This window comes from Trachurus trachurus (assembly GCF_905171665.1).
Source record: "Trachurus trachurus genome assembly, chromosome: 18".
NCBI classification, from domain to species: Eukaryota; Metazoa; Chordata; class Actinopteri; order Carangiformes; family Carangidae; genus Trachurus; species Trachurus trachurus.
Window position 1 is genome coordinate 24,461,990 of NC_139909.1, and position 20,938 is coordinate 24,482,927.

The window sequence follows — 20,938 nt, forward strand, 5'->3', positions numbered from 1 at the left end:
TCTGCATGAAACCAGTTGGATTCAAATACCACAAGTGACTTAGTAGTGACCTAACCGAGCGGTTTTTCCACTTGTATGCTACTTTAGCGAACTGTACAAGCATAAATACATCATCACACACACCTTGCTGCATGTTTAACTGTGATATCTGCGGTAAAACGGGTTTAAATGTGACGTTTTGACCACGGGAGCGGCGCTTTGATCTGACCGCCATTGTACCAACTCGCCACGTAGCTCGGTACAATCACTGCCAGCGGCGTCTCGCGGAGGTCTGGAAGTTTCGGGGGGTGAGACGTTCACTGTCCCCCGGAGAAGTTTGAGTTTGAGCAGAGCCGGCGAACTTCCTCCTGTACGCTGCCACGTCTGAGCCCCACGGTCCCAGCCCCACTTCCTCTGGAGCACAGAGCTGCTGAGAGAGGACAGAGACAGACACTAGCGGCGGAGCACAGGGGAGAAACTTGAATGAATTAACGGTAAATTTGAACAAACACGTCTCTCCTTCTTTCCTCCTCTTGCAGAGAGTATCATAACAAGCTAGACGACAGATGTTTCTAGTCTCTCCTGTCGCCACCTCGGTAAAAATCAATGAGTCGGGGTTTTTTTTCCCCCTCTCTCTCTCTTTTTGTGTAGAAAAATGCGTATTTTATTTTCTCATTTTCAACCACTAGACCAAAAATCTGCCTTTGAAACTTCATCAAAGTTAATTGTCACACTCTGTTTTTTGCACAGCGGGTGAGATAATAACCATGTTGCCAAGTGGGGAGGAATTTACACATCAAGTTTACTGCTGTGGCACTGTAGGGGAAGGGGTTGTCGTTAGCTGTGTTTATATTGGTTCATCTCAAACATGAACAGTGCAATAACAGCGTGAGGAGCTGTTACACTGTTAAAAGTCTGTCAAAATATCTGTAGTGTATAATGCTATCCTCTTTGCTCCTCTAATGAGAGGAATGCATTCTCACTCTCCTCACAGTTTGTCTCTTGGATGCAAACCCTGATGCTGACTGTCCTTCCTTGTGTTTTCCACCAGATCTGCCATGCTGCCCAGACTTCCTCTGTACCTTCTCATTTCTTTGCCAGTTCTCCTGGTGCAGGGCGGCAAGACCACTTCTCCCAAGAAGAGCCCTGCTGCCCCAAAGAGTCCTCCAAAGAAGCCGCCGTCGCAGCGCCCGCCCCCCCTCCTCGGTGACCCCACATGGGCTCTGGGTCTGCGCCTGTACCAGGCCCTGCGCTCTGACCCAAGCTCGGTGAACACCCTGTTTTCACCTCTGCTTGTGGCCTCCTCGCTCGGAGCGCTGGGCGGCGGTTCGGCGGGCACCACCGCCAGCCAGCTCCAGGACCTCCTCAAGACTCCCTCCCCCGCCAAGGCCGGAGCTAAGGCTGGGGAGCGTCTGTCTAAGGCGCTGAAGAGCTTCAGTGGGGCCAACGTGACCGCCTTTCGCCTGCACACCTCGTCCGCTTTGTTTTCCAAGCAAGCCCCCGCGGTCAGTCAGGCCTTTGTGAAGGACAGCCAGGCTAGGTTCAGGCTAAAGCATCAGCCGCTGGGGAAAGGGAACTCCAAGGCTGACCTGAAGCAGCTGCACGGATGGGCTAAAGCTGGGCTCGGCGGGCTGGAAGGAGCACATCTGGAGGCGGACATCCAGGCCAAGGCTGGAGCTTTGATAGTGGCCAATGCAGTGCGTTTTAAAGGTGAGGAGAAATAGTGCACATGGTAGCCACTAGCCAGCCTATCATGCTCACTTAGGTTTGTGGTCACAAAATCGAGCAAATTATGACATGGGTTGGGTGAAGGAAAACGCTAGTTATGAAATCCTATGCAAACATGTCATCATTTGACAGCGTGCCCAAAACAGGTCCAAATCAGCTGTGGCAGTAAATGAAGCATAGCCGACTGAATATTTCATTATGCTGCACATCCCATGTCATAAATGGTTGGATGCAGATACTTAACATAGAGGCTTGGCTGGACTGAGTCGAGCTGAAATAGACTGGTGTGCTTTGTAATTGTGGAGTCATTTGGAATTATGGGATGTCTCTCCGTGCAGGACTTGTTTGCCGCGTTGGATGAGAGGTCTTTGAATATTAATATGGCGTGCACGTGTACCACTTTCCAGCGTTCAGACGGCCTATGTGCCAGTTTGCCCAAAAGCTTTTTTCGTGCCAGTATGCCCACCTGTGTGCAGTGTGCGTGTCTCTGTGTGTGTGTGTTTTCGTGTGTGCGTGCGCGCTCATGCGGTGGACTCCAGCTGGTGGACACAGCAGATAAAGGATGATTCTGGGGTCTATCACTGAGAGCTTATTCATCTTCCATTGGGGGGTGATGTGTCATCTTAAATAATTGAGTAACAAGTGTCCAGACTCTCTCCCTCGGTGTCATGCCTAACATCTGTGCTTGGAGTGCTCCAAGCCTGCGACGGTGCAGCTTTTGGCTCAGATCCGCTCTTTGTGACGGGCTGCAGGGGTGAACACTAGTCGATGATTTTCTATACACATTCAGTCGGATAGAAGCTCAATCTGCCATTTAACGCTCGCATCCAAAAAACCATATCCATCTAATCCTTATCCGAACGTCATCATTCACCATTGGTGCCCCTTTAAAAAGCGCCATTAAAGATTATAGCTGGATTTATTTAGCTTTTAATAGGCTGTTAAACGGTGTCAGTATTTGCACAACTGGGCTCTAGCTCCCGATTATTCAGGAATATTTCACAATAACTTTCCAGGAGTATAATCTATCATCTCAGAGCAGCGTTTGTGTCCCTGCTGACGTAGAATCTCATTTTTGTTTGCAGTCACCGCCAGAGATGATGATGATGTATTAGATCCATCCCTCTGTTCTGTACCTCTTCTTTTTTGTGGCGTTTGTCTCTGTTTTTGTGCTTTTGTCGCCGTTTATCTCGTGTCTAATCTACCCTGTCTCTTTCTCTCCCTCTTCCCACATGTCTCCTGTTCTCATCCTTATCGGTGTCCATCTGCCTCTATTCCCTCTGTTTCCTCCTGCAGGTATTTCTTTTTTTTTATTAGGTGCAAAGAAGCCAAGGCTGCTGAAGTGAAAACAGGTTGCCAACAGATAGACAGCCCTCTGAAAATAGCATTCCCTGACAGACTATACATTGATAAGCAATTTAATTAATTTTCTTTGTTTGATGTTCTGACTTCATTACGAAATTAGTTTTTTCTGTGAACCGACCCTCGTTGGTCGGTTCATTAATTTTGTGGAGGAAATATACAAATTAGATTATACAGCAGATTGCGGCGCACAAATTAGATTACGGGAAATTGGATTCCTTTAGTTTTGATTCATAATTTAAAAGTGGTCGATAGTTTGCTTCTTGCTCTTACTCGCTGCCTCTGGTTTGTTGTGACTTTTTTAAAATTATTATTATTATTATTATTATTTGTCTTTGATTTCAGGGTCCTAAGGCAGTTCATAGTGTATGATAATGTAATGGTTTCAGAGATGGTGCTGGAATTTCTTTTGGCACTCAGCAGGCATCTGCTTCCTCACTTGTTTTTTTTCCCCATTTTGGTTCCCTTTAGTTAATTATTCAAGCAGGGTGGGGGATTTAAAAAAAGCTTTGAAAATCTTTGCTGTCCCTCCTTCCCTGGGCTGAACACAGCACTGAAAGAAAGGGAAGGTCAGGGGCAATTAGTAGTAGAACATGTTTATAGTAGAGAGAGATGGCAAAGAGAATGGCAAGAGTCCTGAAGAGACAGGGAGACTTCTGGGTGGGAAGGGGACAAAGAGAAAGCAGAGCAAAAGAGATGGAAGAAAAGTAAAGAGTGAAAACCAAGGAAAGTAAAGAAAGAAGGGAGGCCTGCTGAGAGAGAGAAAGAGATTGACAGACATGGTGCAGGGATGTAAGAAGGCCTACCTTGGGAGTTCCAGTCCACACTAGTTAATTAATTCAGGCTTTGTTCCTGTTTTAGACAAACAAACACTGGAGACAGAAGAGGAGAAATAAGCTTATGGAGGGAAGAAACAGTGGAGAAAGTTATACAGTAGCAAATAATGTAACAACATGGAGAAGGAGGAGAGGAAAAAAAGAGGCCAGAGAGAACAAGTCCCCACATATTTAACCTCTAATAACAGCTTCTGAAATACCATAACCACTTGTAATCAAAAGTTGATGAAGGAGGAGAGGGAGGCGGACGGTCTCATTGATTCTCTTCTGCTTTTTTTGCCTGAAGTTTACAGTATATAAATTGGTGGAGCCTGTGAGCAATCGGGTTTCTCCGCCGCGCGATGGTTTCATTGTTTATCGCCAATGGATATTAATAGATTGGGGTTTGGAGTGATCTCTCTCCGCCGAGGTGCTGGCCTATAAAAGAAGATAATGCAGCGCAGGTCGGCTCCGTCTAGACACAGAACCACACATCCGCACATGGAGATCAAACGCTGCTGGGCTGTGCGGCCTGGTGAGGTCATCGATTTTTTTCCCCCCGCGCGCTCGATTCCGCTTTGTCGTATTTACACTCAAAATGTTCACCGTCATGACATCATTCAAACAACACGGTTGCCACTTTAGGTAACCCTCAGCCGCTTGTTTATGGATTCCAGCGCGATCATGTTTCCCTGTCTCTGGTTTCAAGGAAGCGAAGCGAATGACTGTGACTTGTGCTAGCATGCCTGCAAGGGAGGATCACATGCCACTGTGCTCTTACTTTTAAATGAGGCTGGGTGGTTTGTTGGGAGGGGGGACGGGGGGGTTGAGACAGTTAGTTGACTAATTGATCCACAGGAAGTGATTTATCAGGAATCAGTTTAAAGCAGCACACATTTGATACATTAGTTCAGTTTACTGGTCATAAAATCATCTCTATGAGGTTGTTACAGACTTTTGCTCATGGTGCATCAACAGCCAAACTTTCCACGTAGGTTTACATGTTCAACAAAACTCCGATATTGATCTGATTAAGAAACTACCATGTAAAAAGTGATTTCTGATTACCTTAATCCGGTTCAGGTCAAAGTCGAATTTAACACTTATCAAATTAAGACATGCGGAGTGTTCCTGTTTTAGTTTAGTAGTTTATTATCAAACACATGTACACACCTTCATCGCAATATTCACATTCTGTGGGAGTTTTGCTGCGTTTTGCAACAGGAGTCAGGACAGCTACAGTACACACACACACAGCAGGGTTGAACTGTTTTATGGCAATAAGAGCTCTCAAAGAGATACGTACATAATACATTAAAGCTGGGGTAGGCAGTATTTGTTTTGAAAACAAGCCTACAGCTCTTTGACGGTATCTTTGACCAATCAAATCTACTCTGGTCTGGGGGTTCCTGATTGGTTGAAAGGCCGGTCCTATTCTGTACTTACAAATTGGGGACAGAGTAGGGCCTCCCGACAGAGTAGGGCCAGCCCCTTAACCAATCAGGAACCCCCAGACCAGAATAGATTTGATTCTTCAAAGATACTGGTAGCTGTAGGTTTTCAAGCTGCTGCATATAGAGACATAGAGAAACACTGTGATCGCCCCAAACACACGGACCTTTCCTTACTGATAGCTGAATGGGAAAACACAATTTTCTTTAAATAAAAGTTAATATTTTGTTTTTAAACAACTACCCCAGCCTTAAATTGACCCTCTCCCACCACTCCTTACTTCGCATTCTCATACAGTAACTATTGAGGGTAGAATGTTCTGGAGGGAAAGTCAGATGGCGTGACGTAGGCCTATAGCCGTGTCATTAATCCATCTATGCTCTATAACATGTGAAACAGGAACAGACAAGAAATATTCTAAAAGCAACTCATGCAAACACCTTAATTAGAATATTGTCTTATTTGGAATAATGTCAATAGTCGGATTACTGCTGTCCATGTGAACGTAGTCAGTGTCACCGTGTTAGCATTCAGGTCAGAGTGAGGCTGTAACTGACAGAGCTGCTAACCTGGCTACAGACTGTTAGTCTAGTTATTCTCTCTTCATCCAAATATTCATTATTAGATGAGACAGCATGTATGTTTACTTAGTTTTCCCAACTTAAATTGAGCATTTCAGTTTTGCTGGACAATTATTGGGAGCAAATAAAGTCATCTGAAGCTGGCGCCTTGGGCTCATGCAACACGTGATGATGTATTTCTCACTATTTTTCTGACATTTTATATAGACGGATCGATTTATCAATAATATGGAGAAAAGAAGGCTCTGCACACGTTCTCCACTGAAAGTATTTATTGAAAAAGCCCCAGCAATTAGTCTTGGCCTCCCTGCACCTTAGCATTGTGTCATGAGTGCGCTGCCTTTTTTTCCAGACGACGAATCAATAGCGAAAGTCATCATTAGTTAAAGCCCCGGTCGGCCCCAGGTGTCATTCACAAAGAATGACATAAGTACAAGTCATAATCTGTCGACCCTCTCACTCAGAGCCAATGTGCCCTGCTCCTATTGAATGAGGGCCGGCAGCCTTGGCAATGTGTTGTGAGGTTATTACAACAGTAATTCCACCACTCTCTTCCCCTCCTAAATTGACAGCTGTCGTGGGGTTAGCGGGGCCAAGTGAAATGTGGTGAACCCTGAATGGGACTGTGTGGCCTTACAGACCTCATAACTGCCTTGGCGTGCCACTCCAACTGCACCGCTTTGAGAGGAGTAGTCATTTTAATAGGCGGCACAAATCGATGATTCATGAGGAGCCTATGAGCTCTATATGTATTTCATGAGCTCGGCATTGCTTAACATAGCGGCCACCTTTTTCACCTCTTTCAATCATTTAGTATTTTCTTGCATATCTACAATATGTCTTATGTATCTGTGTCAAGCTGTGTGTTTGTTTGTGTGTTTTTTTCAGGGCTGTGGGAGAGAGAGTTCAGCGAGATGGGCACAGATCTTCGGTCCTTCTTGGGGAAGAAATACACCAAAGTGATGATGATGCACAGAGCAGGTAAAAAAAAAAAAAAAAAAACTCAGTGTCTGTGGGTGCTGTAAGTCTGCCAGCAAGTAAATGCAGCGGGCGGGAATCAAACTCTAAAATAGCTTGAACATCTGTAAGGTCCAATCTGCCTCTCTCCTATTTATCACTGTGTACCTTATCATTTATTTAACATGCTTTTCATATTTTATGCATTGTCTTAAAACAACAACACGGCCGAGTGAATTTCTGTTATGACAGCAGCAATAGATGTCGGAGGGATACACAGATTTTTGTTTAATGTTACATTATAATGTTCTTTTCCAATCCATAAAAACAGATTATTACAGTTCTGCTGCATTAGTTTGATTCAGTTTTGATTCTGTCGTGTTTTCTCCTTCATTTGAGCACGTGAGGCGGCAAAACGGCAGAGGATATCTGTCTCTCCTTGACTCCTCCTGTCCTCTCCCCCAGGCTTGTACCGTCACCACGAGGACATGGAGAACATGGTGCAGGTCCTGGAGGCGCCTCTGTGGGGAGGCAAGGTCAGCCTGGTGCTCCTGCTGCCTTTCCACGTTGAGGATCTGGCCAGGCTGGACAAGCTGCTGACCCTGGAGCTGTTGTCAAAGTGGCTGGATAAGACTAATATGACCAGTGTGGCCGTCTCGCTGCCCAAGGCCAACATCACCAGCTCCTTAAGTCTGCAGGTTAGTGCTGCAAAGTAAATGACATGTACACTGGCTTTATAATTATTGCTTCCAGGCTGATTTCGTAGTTTCCAAAAATGTGAAAACCAGCACATAACCAGTGGTTAACGTGTTTTTAAAACGCATAGTATTCATTCCTCAAAAACTCCAAGGAAGCATCACATTCACCTCACAACAACATATAAATACAGCTGTCAGCAGTGTTGGTCTTATGGCGAGTGAAAGATTATGGGCATACAAATCTGCTCATGTTTAACATTGTTATATTGTTTATGGCAAATAACACCTTTCCTCCCTTTCATCCATAACTCCTATTCTTTCACTGCACTGCCTGTGTGCAGGTGGAAGTTACTCTTTAGAACGGTAGGTGACCCTGAGACTGACGTTTGTAGTTTTGTTTGAAAATACACTCCTAAAATTCTATACAAATAACATTTTCATATTTTGTTTCTGTAATGATGCAAATGCCTTTTTACTGTGTACAGTAGCAGGCAGAGCTTTGTCTCAAGTGTCTGGATAAAAGACCTGAGTGACATCTTATTCCTCACTTGACAGGCTGATTAACTCATTTAGGAAGATCAGAGAGGATTCAGTAGTTTTCCCTGCGTCACTGACTTTTCAATCTACAATAACAGTGAAACTGCTGCAATAAAGACCACACTCCTCTCCATGTGTGGTGCATCAAATAAGGTTTTTGGTTGCACCCTGTCTTCCCTCTCCAGTGAATGCTGCTGTAGCACTATCACATGGAATATGAATGTGACCTCAGCTGCCCTGGCAGTGGGGGTTGTAGTTTTGTCTTTCTAGAGCAGGGGTCTCCAACCTTATTTCCTCTGAGAGATTCTTTTACAAAATGAAAACAGCCCAGAGCTGCTCATGTTGTGTAACATTCATTCTTTCATTCTTTCTTTACATTTGTGAAACAAAACTCTTTTTTCCCACTCTTCATGAAAATAGTTTTTAGCCTCCATCATCCTGACAGCTGAAAATATTACTGTCAGATATCGTCTCAACTCTTTTGAATATGAAAGGCAGCTGAAAATCACAGGATGTGTCTGTTGTCATAATACAAGTCAGTGGTCCTGAAATATTTGTTTGTATTCTATAATACACATTCAACATGTCAGGGGCGGAGCTACGTGGGAAACAGTAGGGGAGACACAGCCCGACAGGGAGCTGGGATCTGACACAACACTGGCAAACACTGAGAGCCGGGTAGCATGTTGCTGCAGGAGAAGCAGGTCCATGGAGCTGATTGGTTGATTTTTTTTTTTTTTTTTCAAGTATATTTTTGGGGCTTTTTTGCCTTAAATTGAAAGCGTAGTCGAGAGAGACAGGAAATGTGGAGGCAGAGAGAGGGGGAAATGACATGCCACCCGAGTTGGGATTCGATACGGGGCCAGCTGCAGCGAGGACATGGGGCGGCTGCCCTACCAACTGAGCTAAACGATGCCCTCTGATTGGTTAAGTTTTATCACATGACATGCGATGTGCTTGCTGCCTTGGAAAAAGTGCAGATTTTTCTTCTGTGTGCTGCGGATCTTCATGAAATTGCCCTGAATGTGCACCGCTACAGCTTTGGTTTGGTTTGGCGGCATGCACGATAATTGTTTATAATGAAAGTGATGGATTTGTGCGTGCAAAAGACGCTACATCTGAATGGCCCACAATGCAAGCAGACATGCTTTAACCAGGCCGGCCACCAGCAGGGAAAATCCTGGATAATGACCGATCAAGTTTTCAAATTTATGTATGATTTTTTTCATTCATTTATTTATTTATTGAACAGGGACAGTGCACATCAATCAACATGTCAGTTCTACCATCAATTTAAATGTGCCTTTGGCAAGCTAGGGATGCGAGCTACTGGTAGCTTGAGTGACATGTTGGAGACCCCTGCTAGAGGGAATCGGCAAGTGAAGAGCTGCTGGTTTATTGTTTTTATTTTGTCTTTCACGTTCCCTTCATTTGTGCGTCAGGTTTTGTGCTTGAACAGTACATCAAATGTGCAGTGGAGAGGTGGCTGCTGGTGTTGTCGATGCTGCAGTGCAGTTTGCTGGTGGGCCTCTGCATGCAGCCACCATTGTAGTTTGTGCTTTCAGCTTCTGTCGTTTTGTTCATTTCCTGTATCCACACACTGCATCATTTTTCACTCCTGATACAGTGTCTCATATCTCCCAGCAGCACCTCGCTCATCACGCCCATTGTTTCTGTGTCTACCTCATCCTCTGTGGCTTTTCCACATCTCTTATTCTCTGTTCTTTTACACCTGCCTTAACCTCCTCTTCTTGCTCTTTGCTTATCTGTTTTGTTTTCTTCTCCTTGAGGAGTCATTTTTCTCTCCATTCATGTGTCTGTCCTCTTCCTCCTCACTTGGCTCTGTCGCCTCCACTCTATCCTTGTGTCTTGCTGCTCTGCCTCTGTGTTGTGCTGTGTGTCTCACTTGTCATTTCTTCCTCTTTCTTTTCTTCCTCCACATCCTCTTCAAATGTGACCTCTCTCTCTCTCTCTCTTTCTGTTTTCCTGCCTGCCTCCTCGTCTTGGTCCTTAGTGCTTTTAGCAACTGAAGTAGCAGCCTGCCTCACCCTCACAGCTCAATGCAGACTCTGACTCAGGTGAGTTCAAATGTCGTTCTTCCCACTCTCTCCTCCCCGCTACCTTCAGGCGATGGGTCTCCAGCTGCACGCACAGCATCAGACTACACCAGCCCTCAGCGGAGAATCAAACCCCTGGCTGCTATAGGAGGCTAAGAGGGCCCTGAGGATGACCGTGACCTGTAGCTCCTCAGTGGGCTACTGATGCCTCCCACAGACCTCCTTTTTGCAGGAGCACAAATGTCACGCCCCCTGCCCAGCTGGTAGTCCTGGATCTCTGATCCCCAGAGCCAGACTCAGCCGGTCTGAGTCAGGGAGAGAAGAAACTCGGAGGAGCGTTGTGTCGACAGCCAGCGGGGTTGGTGGCTGCCGATGCTGGTTGTAAGAACAAGGGAGTTGTAAAGGTGCATAGAGGCCAGATGGAAGGCTGCGTCACGCTGCTAGCTGGGAGATTAGACAGTCATCGAGCCGCCGGATGTGCACGTATTTGACCCGGGCACAGGGTCGGCGGCGGGGGCAGGGGCGCAGACAAGTCGCGAGAATCAAACATGTCTCCACATCTTTGAAAATATTCAGCTCCTGTGAGTCATGGCGGGAAGAAAAATTCCTTTCAAGCTTATTTGATTGACACTTTTACAGATTAACTGTCTCATTTGCCGTTGCCAGAGAATGTTCCCAGGAGGGATGTCCTGATCAAGTCTTTGTATCAGACATGCTGCAAAAAAAAAAAAAATCTAGTCCACTACATTTGGCACATTATTGTTCAAGGACCATATGATCCAAATACAGATGGACTACTAACGTGATTAATACAGTAGACTTGTCACATTATTGAAGGCACGGAAACATTTTGTACAACGAGTGAGTGGAGGTTCTTCCCCCACAAAAGAGCTTTGCCACAGCACAGACACACAAAAAGCCTTATGCTATTTACAGCATTCACGTTGAATGGTAACTTTGGCCATTTAAAGCGGTCAGCATCAGCTCAGAGCTGCGGCATGAAGATGTTGTATCCTGCTCTTTGTTAATGAGACAGAGCAGAGAAGGAGCAGATTCTTTTTTAGCTCTCTCTTTACACTCGCACTGAAGAGTGTGGCTGTCACAGAGTAAAAAAGGAGGCTGGAGTGAATAAAACATAATAAAGAAAGGACTGGCATTTAAGGCCACATGGAGCCACTGAAATATTCTTGGATCATCCACACCGCAGCTTGGAACAGCCTCTCCTGCTCGCTGTTACTGAGCAGCTAGAAACAAACCTGAAGGTGCATTCACTGAACGCAATGCAAATTTTCCACCTTAAATCATCTGCTCAAAATTTGACGTCTTTGTTGTTTCGGAGGCCTGTGGGTTATTCATTCCAAATAATCCGTAGCCGCGCCGACTGTTAGCAGTGTGCACCGGCTGCTCCGCCGAATGTCTCTGAATGTTAATGTCTCATTTTGTCTCTATGATTAGGTTGACTCATACAAAGCAATTATTTATGAAGTTGTGACATTTTCAGATTGCACGGATGCATCTTCACCTCAGCTCCCACGGCTCCCAGCGAATCCGCAGCCGTCTGTATCCTCCCGTGTTCTGTGGCTCTGCTTGGAGTTGGAAGCAGAGAGAGATACAGTAGCCGGTGGTGAATGACTGAGAAAGACACAATAAGAGAAAAAGAGAGAAGGGGGCAGGGGGGGTATTTGAACTTGACAGATCGAGAGGCCAGTGAATCCCATTTCCCCGGGGCGGGCTACACTGACTGGAACCTATTACCATGTCCTCTTTAGATGTACATTGTAACCTCATCATGGACTGATGAAATCCACTTTGCCCTCTTTCTAGTTTAACAAACATCTCTGTAGAGTTGCGCTGCCATGTTATTCCACTAGCCATGCCCTGAAGAACAAGCTTTTGACATTAACATTGTCAGCACACTCTCAGGAGGAGGCTGTAATCTAGAACTAAAGCTCGAAACAACTCCTTTTGACACGGCTATGACTTTGCCAGTGGAAGAGCAGAAAACATACTGTTGCACAAAATCCTCTTTTGTGTCTGCGAGAGAGTTTGTCAGACAGACGGGGACGGGGGGGGAAGAAAAAAAGTAGCGGAGTAGTTAAAGAAGCTGTACGTAACGTCGCTCTCATTATTCAACCTAATTACGGACAGGCACTTCAATGTTTCAGCCTCGGTTTCCCTGACTCGTCACGAGCTGTCTCCGTCCGTTTACTCTCTCAGAAAGAAGGAGTGCAGCGGAGGAATCATTATGAAAGGGCTAAAGCTCTGAACAAACGCTCAGCCCACTCCAATCTCATTCCGTCTGTACGTCCGACCCTTCCGCCCGCCGACAGCCGGCCATGTCTTCTCCGACGATCATTTTTTCCAATTGGGTCGTGCAAATAATTGCTCATCACCGTGCGTTAATACTGTTTACCACTCTATCTGTCAGTGCTTTTTGGCCCGGCCATGGAGTCCTGAGATTAGAGGGCAGCATCTGGACAAACAGAGGATCACGGCGTAGTAGCGTGCGTGCGTGCGCGCATGTCAACTGTGTCATTCATGTCCACTCTGCGCGAGGCAAATGAGAACAAACAAAATCAAACACCTCTGAGTCATGTTGCATAGATTTGCCACATCCAAATTCCCCCGTCACCTCTCCTCCTCTCTGTCATATCAGTCCCCGGGATCTAATTCCTTTCCGGAAGGCCTCGCGACGCGCCGTCACCGTGGCTCCGCTGACCTAAATAGGAGTGACGTTGCGGCAGGTGAGCGAGCCGTAGAGGTGGAGGAAGACGAGCGGGGTCAATGATTGCTCGGGGACGAGGCAGAAACGTGTCACAGATGTCCTATAAATAGCTGCAGGATTCAGCCTTTTTTTTCCCCCTTTTCTTTCCTTCTCTCTATTTGTGGTGTTCTCCTCTAGCGAAGGGCAGACTGTGTCGGGAGTCTGCAGCCCAGAGACGGAGAAACCTCTTAACAAGCCCGGCCCTGAGGTCACCGAATAAACCACCCTCATCGCTCTATCCCTCTGCCTCTGATCCACTGCTGACCAGGCCACACACATACACACAGTAATGGCTCGGCTTCAGCTCCATCCTGGCCGTATCTCCACTCGGTGACTAAGACATATGAGTGTGCACCGGAGAGCTCACTCAATCATGGCTAATGAGGTCAAAAGGCCATCAAATATTTACAAGAGCACACTCCGCAGTATACAGCGCGGAGGGGCAGCTGTTTTAGCGCAGCCGCCGCCGCAGCCCTGTATCATATGAATTAATCAGATGTGTTTTCATGGTCATTAGTTAAATATCGCACTAAAAGCTAAGGCTTCTTTTTCTTTTTCCATTTGTGGTAAAATGGCCTTGGAATAAAAAAAGCGGTTCATGTGTAAATGTGAGCGAGTGAATGAGACACTGAGTGTATTGACCGTGCAAAAGAGGTAAAAGCCCGTGTAAATAAGATACCAATAGGAGTATTGCTGATGAGACTCAATAAAGAGATGGAGAGGCTTTGAAGCCTCGAGAGAGCTGATGGTGAGAGAAAAAGAGTTTTTTTTTTTTTTTTTAATGCCTGCATTGAATGGGTCCGTGAAATGGAGCTGTGATGATGCCAGTACCACATACTGCATGCTGGAAACCACCCACGCAGGATGTTAAGGGCAGTATTGAATTAGGCAGAACACGTCTGTAGTTGTTTAATGTGTCAGCTGTGTTTGGTGGGTTTTATTGGTGAGCCAGAGGAGGGGAGGGAGGGGGGGAGGCAGGAGGTCGGAGCTGCGTAGGAACATTGGAGGTAAGGAGAGCTTTAGCCTTAGTCCTATAGTGCAACAACTTGGAGCTGTTGTCGTAGCGGTCGGAGTCACAGCTAATTGGACCGAGTTGGACTTTGTTTTGTTTCACTCAGGCCAGTTAGTGTTGACAGTCGGGAGAGAAACTCAGGCTGTGTGTGGTGTTAAACACTGTGTCCCACCACATTACACACTGAAGAGAGTTCTCAGTGTACAAAGCCAATTTTGAAAGTACAGTATTTATTTTGAAAGTTGCTCAGAAAACATGGCTGCCCCCTGTTCAAACAAAGAGTGACTTAAAGAGACCCAGTGAAGTTTGCTTTTGGTTATAAAAGAGTCATATTAATGTGGATGAATCTACATTACCCCCACTTGTTAATAGGTTATTATAATTATTTTGATATTATTTAGTGGTCGACTCACCCAGCATTTCCTAGTTTCGGTTTCCCAGACGCTGGCGGGTCATGGGAATAACGCCACCGGATCACTAGTTGGCATCGTTTATGGTCGTAACTACGACGGTATCTGATCGTCTTCGAACCTCCGACTTTCATTCTTGATTAATGAAAACATTCTTGGCTAATGCTTTCGCTTTCGTCTGTCTTGCGCAGGTCCAAGAATTTCACAGTGTGTGCAGAGGCTCATGGGAAATGTAGTGTGATAACACTTTGCTTTCCGAAAGTCCTCGTAGTCCCTTTAAACCTGCAAATGTACATATTTTGCAACGTTGCACCTTGTGAGATGCACAGGTTTTTAATTTTTGTATTTCTTTCTTCCTTTTTTTAATGAAATTTTTAAATTGTGTATATTCTGCCACTTTTGCACACGCTGACCACTCCTGTTATTGGGTCGGTGTTTCCCACTGTTTAGCCCTATTCGCACGGGATTAGTTTTACCTGGGGACCTCAGGTAATTTGTAATAATTGCGGAGGACGTCTGTGATCTTAATCCCGTGCGAATGCGCCATGTCAGTAATTTGTAAAGTAAAAATTCCCCCGCAAATTACCTACTATATTTCACCAAAGACCGACGTCCCGTGGTAAAACTAGTCCTGTGCGAATCTGCATCTCAGTAATTGAGGGGCATTTTTTTGTTCTTCCCCGGATGAAACCATACTGTACGGGTTGAAACATGGAGGCTGCGGTGGAAATTATGAGCGGCATTTTCGAAGGCGTTTTAGGTGCAAACACGGGCTCGTATCGGTGCTGGAGACCCATTTGAATAAACAGCTCAGATCCATAAAAAGAGCAAAATTTAGGAGGATATTGAGATGGATGACGTGCAACAGGCTTAATAAAAATGCCATGACGGCCCGTTATTGCGACAACTGCACTGTTGCGAAGTCACGTTGCTGCTTTGACATTTTATTTACATTTGCTTCGCACATGAATGTGACAGCAGCGGATGTTACGACGTGCACAGCTTTGACGTCATATCGGAGCCTTAATGTCAGTAAATTCGAGTAAAAAATACAGACTTCCCTTATCCTGTGCGAATGCACCGCAAGAAACACAGATGTGGGGGGGTAATTTACAAATCACCAGACGTCCCCAGGTAATACTAATCCCGTGCGAATAGGGCTTTTGTCTTTATTTTTTCGCAAATGTTTGTTTCTGCCTCATGCGTTTGGGTATTTTAGGCTGCATTGGAATTGCCCTTCGGGGACAATAAAGATTTACTAGTTCTAAACCAGTGGGAATGAGCTGAGACAAGATCTCAGGGGGTGGTAAGGCCTCCCCCTTTTTAAGTGTTGTGACATCACTGTTGTGGCTACAGGTGTAATGAAACAGACTCGGGGTCAGTGAAGTGATGAAAGAAGGTTCCAACTAGAAAAGTGCAGTAAAAATTGTTGTTGTTTTTCCTCTTTAAAGAGTCTAATCTGATTTAGTGTCAGGAAATTAATCTACTACTCTTCTGATATTCAGTTAATGACTGAAATCATTGTTCAAGCCTGAAAGTCATTGTAGACTGAATAACTTTGGATTTAAGACTCCAACTGAGAGAAAACAAGGAATTTGAAGACATAATCTCTGAAATTGACAGAAAAATAATTAGTATTTATCAGTAATGAAAATTATCATTCATTTTTGTGCACAGTAAAAAAAATGTGTGTCATGATTATTGTGATTTGTCCTTAGATCTGCTGTGTCCTTCATCCTCACTCTGACGTCATTCACTCTGCCTGCCTGTGGGAACTGGGAATTTAGCAGTCGTTTTATGTTTTTTGTGTTTTTTTCCATGTTTCTTTTGCTCTTATATGCAAATTTCCGGAATAATTAACAAGGTACACTTAACAAGCAAAGTACATTTAGTACTGCAAACAATCAAACGAGGCTTTTCACAGGATTTCAGAGGTTGCCTAGTGATATGACTTTAATCATAATGTGCCTGTTTACTGCCTCTTTACTCATCTTTTGCAGCATGCGCTCCATTAAGGCAGTCCAGATGAAACGTCTCAGTATGTTAATGGAAATGGTTGCTATGTGTGGAGTGTAGTCCTTCCTGGGTTTTAATAATCTTCGGGGCAGCGCGAGTGCCATAATTTGCAAGCGGCGGCAGATACACAACGAGCTCTGTTTAACAATAGTCTTTCTGTTTGATCTCTGCTTTTCTTCTCTTCTGGTCTTTCCTCTCCTTCCCGTTGTCATTATCAAAGCTGCCGTGTCTCCTAACAACAGCCACCGTGACTCTGCGCAGATAGAGCTGTGACATGTCCTGGCTGACACAAGCTATCCCCTTTAAAACCCCCACAGGTACACCCAACAAGCTACTTAGTGGGCTCAACCATCAAGCTGAAGTAATGTGATGCAGAGTGCCGCACGCCTGAGGGTCCATGCCATGCTACCTCAGGCCTGGTTAGACTGCACCGCTGTAGGCCAACTAAACCCTACCCACCCATCCCTCACACACACACTTACACACACAGGAAACCGCCAGCTGACAATGCCTGTGGCTCTCACTCGCAGACAAATAGCCTGGTGATGCCAGTGTGTAAGGCATCAGCAAAGTGGGCCCAGTCCTGTTCCATCTAAGATTCATGCGGCGCTTCAGAGAGAAAGGGCAGCCAAAGAGCACCTCCCAGAGGTTTCTCTCCCCGTATAATGCAGTGCCACACCTCTGCGGTGCAGGAGGCCTCCATAGGCTCCCCGAACACCCTTGGCTTGTTTCCCAGCATGCTGTCACGGGGTTCCTTCATTTTTAAACACTTCATAGCTTTAAAAAGCTTTTTAGAATGGGGAGAGCTGGTTGTTAAATTCTCTATGTTTCATGGTGACACCTGCAACACCGAAGGCAAAATGACCTGGGTGAAAAGAGTAGACAGAGAGAGAAGGAAATGCTTTTCCTCAAACACACATTTTGTCTTCAATTCACCAGTTAAAGTCTGCTTCTGTTTCCCCTGTTAGATGAGGAGCGTCATGATTACCTAGAAGTCAGGAGGGCAATGCATACTGAGGTATGTGGGCCTGTCAGAGGACGAGAGAGGGATGAGGTGAGGAGGAAGAAGACTAAGTTAGGTGCAGAGAAAGAGTGTGTGTGTGGGGGGGGGGGGGATAAAAGGCACATGGGGGATGAGGAATGGGGATGCCAGGCAAGTGGCAGAGCAGCAGAGAAAGACAGTGATGTAGTGGTAGCGGAGGAATAATGGATGAGGACAATAGAAGTGCATTAGAGCAGGGGGTGGCTTGTGTGTGTGTGTGTGTGCAAGGAAGGCTTTGCATGGAAGCAGAAGAAGGAGCGACAGATGCCTACAACTGTAACTGTATATACATGTACTTCATGCGGTGTTTGGGAGTAAGCCGACATGATCCACTTGAACATCCTCCTGCGTGCACATCTCAGAATTTTGAGCAGACACCGCTGGTGGATTATTATAATTGTCTATTAGCATGTGGGTTTAGCGACTAAGTGGCATTATATTGAGCTATAACAATGTGGTTTTGAAAAGAAAGCCCGAGTCAGCACGGCTGCACCCACAGAACATTTACATTTACCCAGACAACTCATCCAAATGATTTAGTGTTCCTGTCTGCCGCTAAAAGATAGTTCCACTAAAGAGTTTAATCAGCTAAAGTTTAAACAATGCTACAGTAGAAAAACAATATTGTCACCCACTCATCCGTCTCTGCAACTTTTCCCTCCCGCCGTGGCCTTCTGCACATCCACACACGAGCCCACACTCACACCCACACATGCTCTCATCTGGCCCCTGGAGAAGGCTGTCACTGTGAGTGGCCCTCTGCCACGGGAGGATAAACTACCTGTCATGACGACGACTTTCTGTGGAATTCATATCAGGCAAAACAAAGGGGGTGCTGAGGTCACGGGGCATCACTCTTAAATTATTCATCCACTGCTTCCTCCTTCCGTCTCCTCTCTGCCTGTCGCCCACTTTGTTCTGCCAGCTCGCAACAAGGGCAACTGTCAGGCTCCCTCCCCGGCTCCAAATATTTTGGGGACAGAAAGTAAATAAACAGGGTGGAAAAACTCTTTTGGAAAAGTTGATGACGGACTGTTTTTTCGGAGGGTATGTTTATGTTTACGTTAATCATGTGGCGGGGCCCTGGAATGTCACAGCGTTATGAAAGTTTAAAATGTTTCTTTCCCTCCCAGTCTTTGCTGTTTGCGTGTATAATTGATCAGTGTCCTACAGCACCAGCTGTTTGTCTGCACCCACTCTCTGTAGGACGGCTTCATGCACCGTGAGACTTGGGCTGCGTTCAGACCTGTGGCTCGTTTGCTTTGTTTCGATTCAGGAGCTTAAACCCATACAGTTGTTGCATTTGTCTTTTGGGTCGTTTGTGTTCACACGGTAACAGAGCGGTTCAGAGTTAGTCTGGGGCCGTTTACTTGCTGTTTTGGTTAGCAACAGGAACCAGGGCGAGAGAGACAGGCCTTTCCTTCAAAATAAAAGCACCAAGTTAATACAAAAGTTTTATGTTGGTGAACACTTTTACTTTGGTGAATTTGGTGATATCCGGATCCGCTCTCTAGACCGGAACCAGAATGCAGACAAAATTGGGAGTTAACAGAGACCAGGCTCTTCTCCTCTCTGTATGAAAAGCCTGGTGATGGGAGGCTAGTTCAGAGTTGTAAACAAATGCCACGCGCGAACCATAGACTGTAAAAAGAATGGACGTAGCACCCGTGACGTCACCCATTGGTTTGGGGGAGTCTGTTTTGTGCCGCTACTACGGGGGTTTGAACCGCGCCATGTTGGATTCTACTTGCCATATTTGGAGCGGTGCGGCCGTTGGCCGGCCGAGAGCCCGCCCACTGGCCTCGAAGCAGCGGTCCCCGGACCTGTCACTCAACGTTTCCGCGCCCTAATTGGCCAGAACTTTAAACCTAATAACAGTAAAACAGTAGAGTTTTAAAAAAATTCACCCCCCTCAGAGTGTGTGCGGGGGTAGAAACTATCGGTTGAGACCAAAAAAATAAAATGTACCAGGCTGTAAATATGTTTTTTTAAGCTGTAAAATCGGCTATTTTAACATGGGGCTCGATTGGAGTTGCTCCCTTCTGGAGCCAGCCCCCAGCGACAGCCGAGGGGATTGCAGTTTTTTGAACACGGAAGTGAGCTTCACTTCTCAGACCGACAACTGCCCCCTTGGCGCAAACCAACTCTTCTCTCACTGGTCACAAATCTAACCTAGAGGAGGAGAAGGTTACAAAAAAAACAAAAACCATGGAATAAAGATCTTAACAGGCCTGAAAATTAAAATCCCACCCAGTCCGAACCGCGGTTGAAGCCCAGACCCGACCCGGTCCGAGTCATTTGTGTATATTTTGTCGGCCCAACCCAAACATAGGCAAAAAAAAAAAAAGATTCAGACTGAAGGCTTCCTAGGAGTCGATTACATTCTCACTGCAAACAAACAACTCCAGGGCTCGAATAGAAACAAATCGAGACCACCCTCTCCTAGTGATCTTGGCCCGCTAGTTTTATTCTGCCTCGGAGTGTGATCGCTGCGTTCATATCTGCCCAAAAGAACCAATCTTTGGGGTGAAACGCACCCTGTTTTTCAGAACAACTGCTCCAAAAAAAAAAGGTCTGAATCCACCCTTAAAGTCACTGTGGTTCTTAAATCCCATCCCTCTGTGTTTTCTGTTTCCAGAAACAGCTGACCGCTCTGGGCCTGACCAACGCCTGGGACCAGAAGGTGGCCGACTTCTCCGGCGTGTCGGACAAGAGCAAAGGGAAGCTCCACCTGGGCGGCGTCCTCCACTGGGCCTCCCTGGAGCTGGCCGCTCAGGCCGGGAAAGAAGGAACGGACCTGCAGGAGGAGAACGTAGTAAAGCCCAAGCTCTTCTACGCTGATCACCCCTTCGTCATCTTTGTTCGAGACAACGCCACCGGCGCCCTGCTGCTGATGGGAGCTCTGGACCAGGTGGAGGGAAAGGCCCTCCACGATGAACTGTAACACCCTCCAACAGCTGTCCTTTATTAGTGTCTTTTCTTTTTTCTTTTCTTTTTTTTGTCTCTGTCTCCCACACTCTCAGTCTGAAAGGCCAAACACTGGTATCTAAGGCGAGACATTGTCATTCACTGTGGCACACTATCATATCAGACTGTGTCTGGCTGTCATACATTGACACTGCATAGTCTCACACTGACTGACACTGACACCGCCATACCTGACACCTACACACTCACACACACACACACACACATAGCGACACCTACCTGGCATACAGAAATGAGAATCCTGTGTAAGGAAATACTAAAGCTGATGGTTACAGTTAAAATACTAACTTAAAGAAGCACCCTGCCTTTTGTCTCTCCAACACACACACACACACACACACACACACACACACACACTCTCTGCATAGAAGGGCTCAACGATCAAGTCAAAACAAAACAGAATGACAAACAAGAGTGCACTGACAAACACCAACATGCTGACAAGCAGAAGTGGTTACACTGACACAACACTTACAGCAGCATCTACAAAGAACTTTAACGAACAGAGGCTCACTGTGACACGTGAATCTTCACTGTCAG

At 45.9% G+C, this 20,938-nt stretch overlaps 1 protein-coding gene across 1 annotated transcript; it reads left to right on the forward strand.

Annotated features, from left to right (window-relative positions):
• Positions 1-377: 377 nt before the first annotated feature.
• On the forward strand, positions 378-20,354 carry serpinh2 (serine (or cysteine) peptidase inhibitor, clade H, member 2; the record flags this gene model as incomplete). Its single annotated transcript, XM_083992808.1, has 5 exons — positions 378-473; positions 1,031-1,689; positions 6,806-6,898; positions 7,340-7,572; positions 20,049-20,354. Exons 2-5 carry the CDS (start codon positions 1,038-1,040, stop codon positions 20,352-20,354), a joined length of 1,284 nt encoding a protein of 427 aa, XP_083848934.1. The 5' UTR covers positions 378-473; positions 1,031-1,037.
• Between the last annotated feature and the right edge of the window lie 584 nt (positions 20,355-20,938).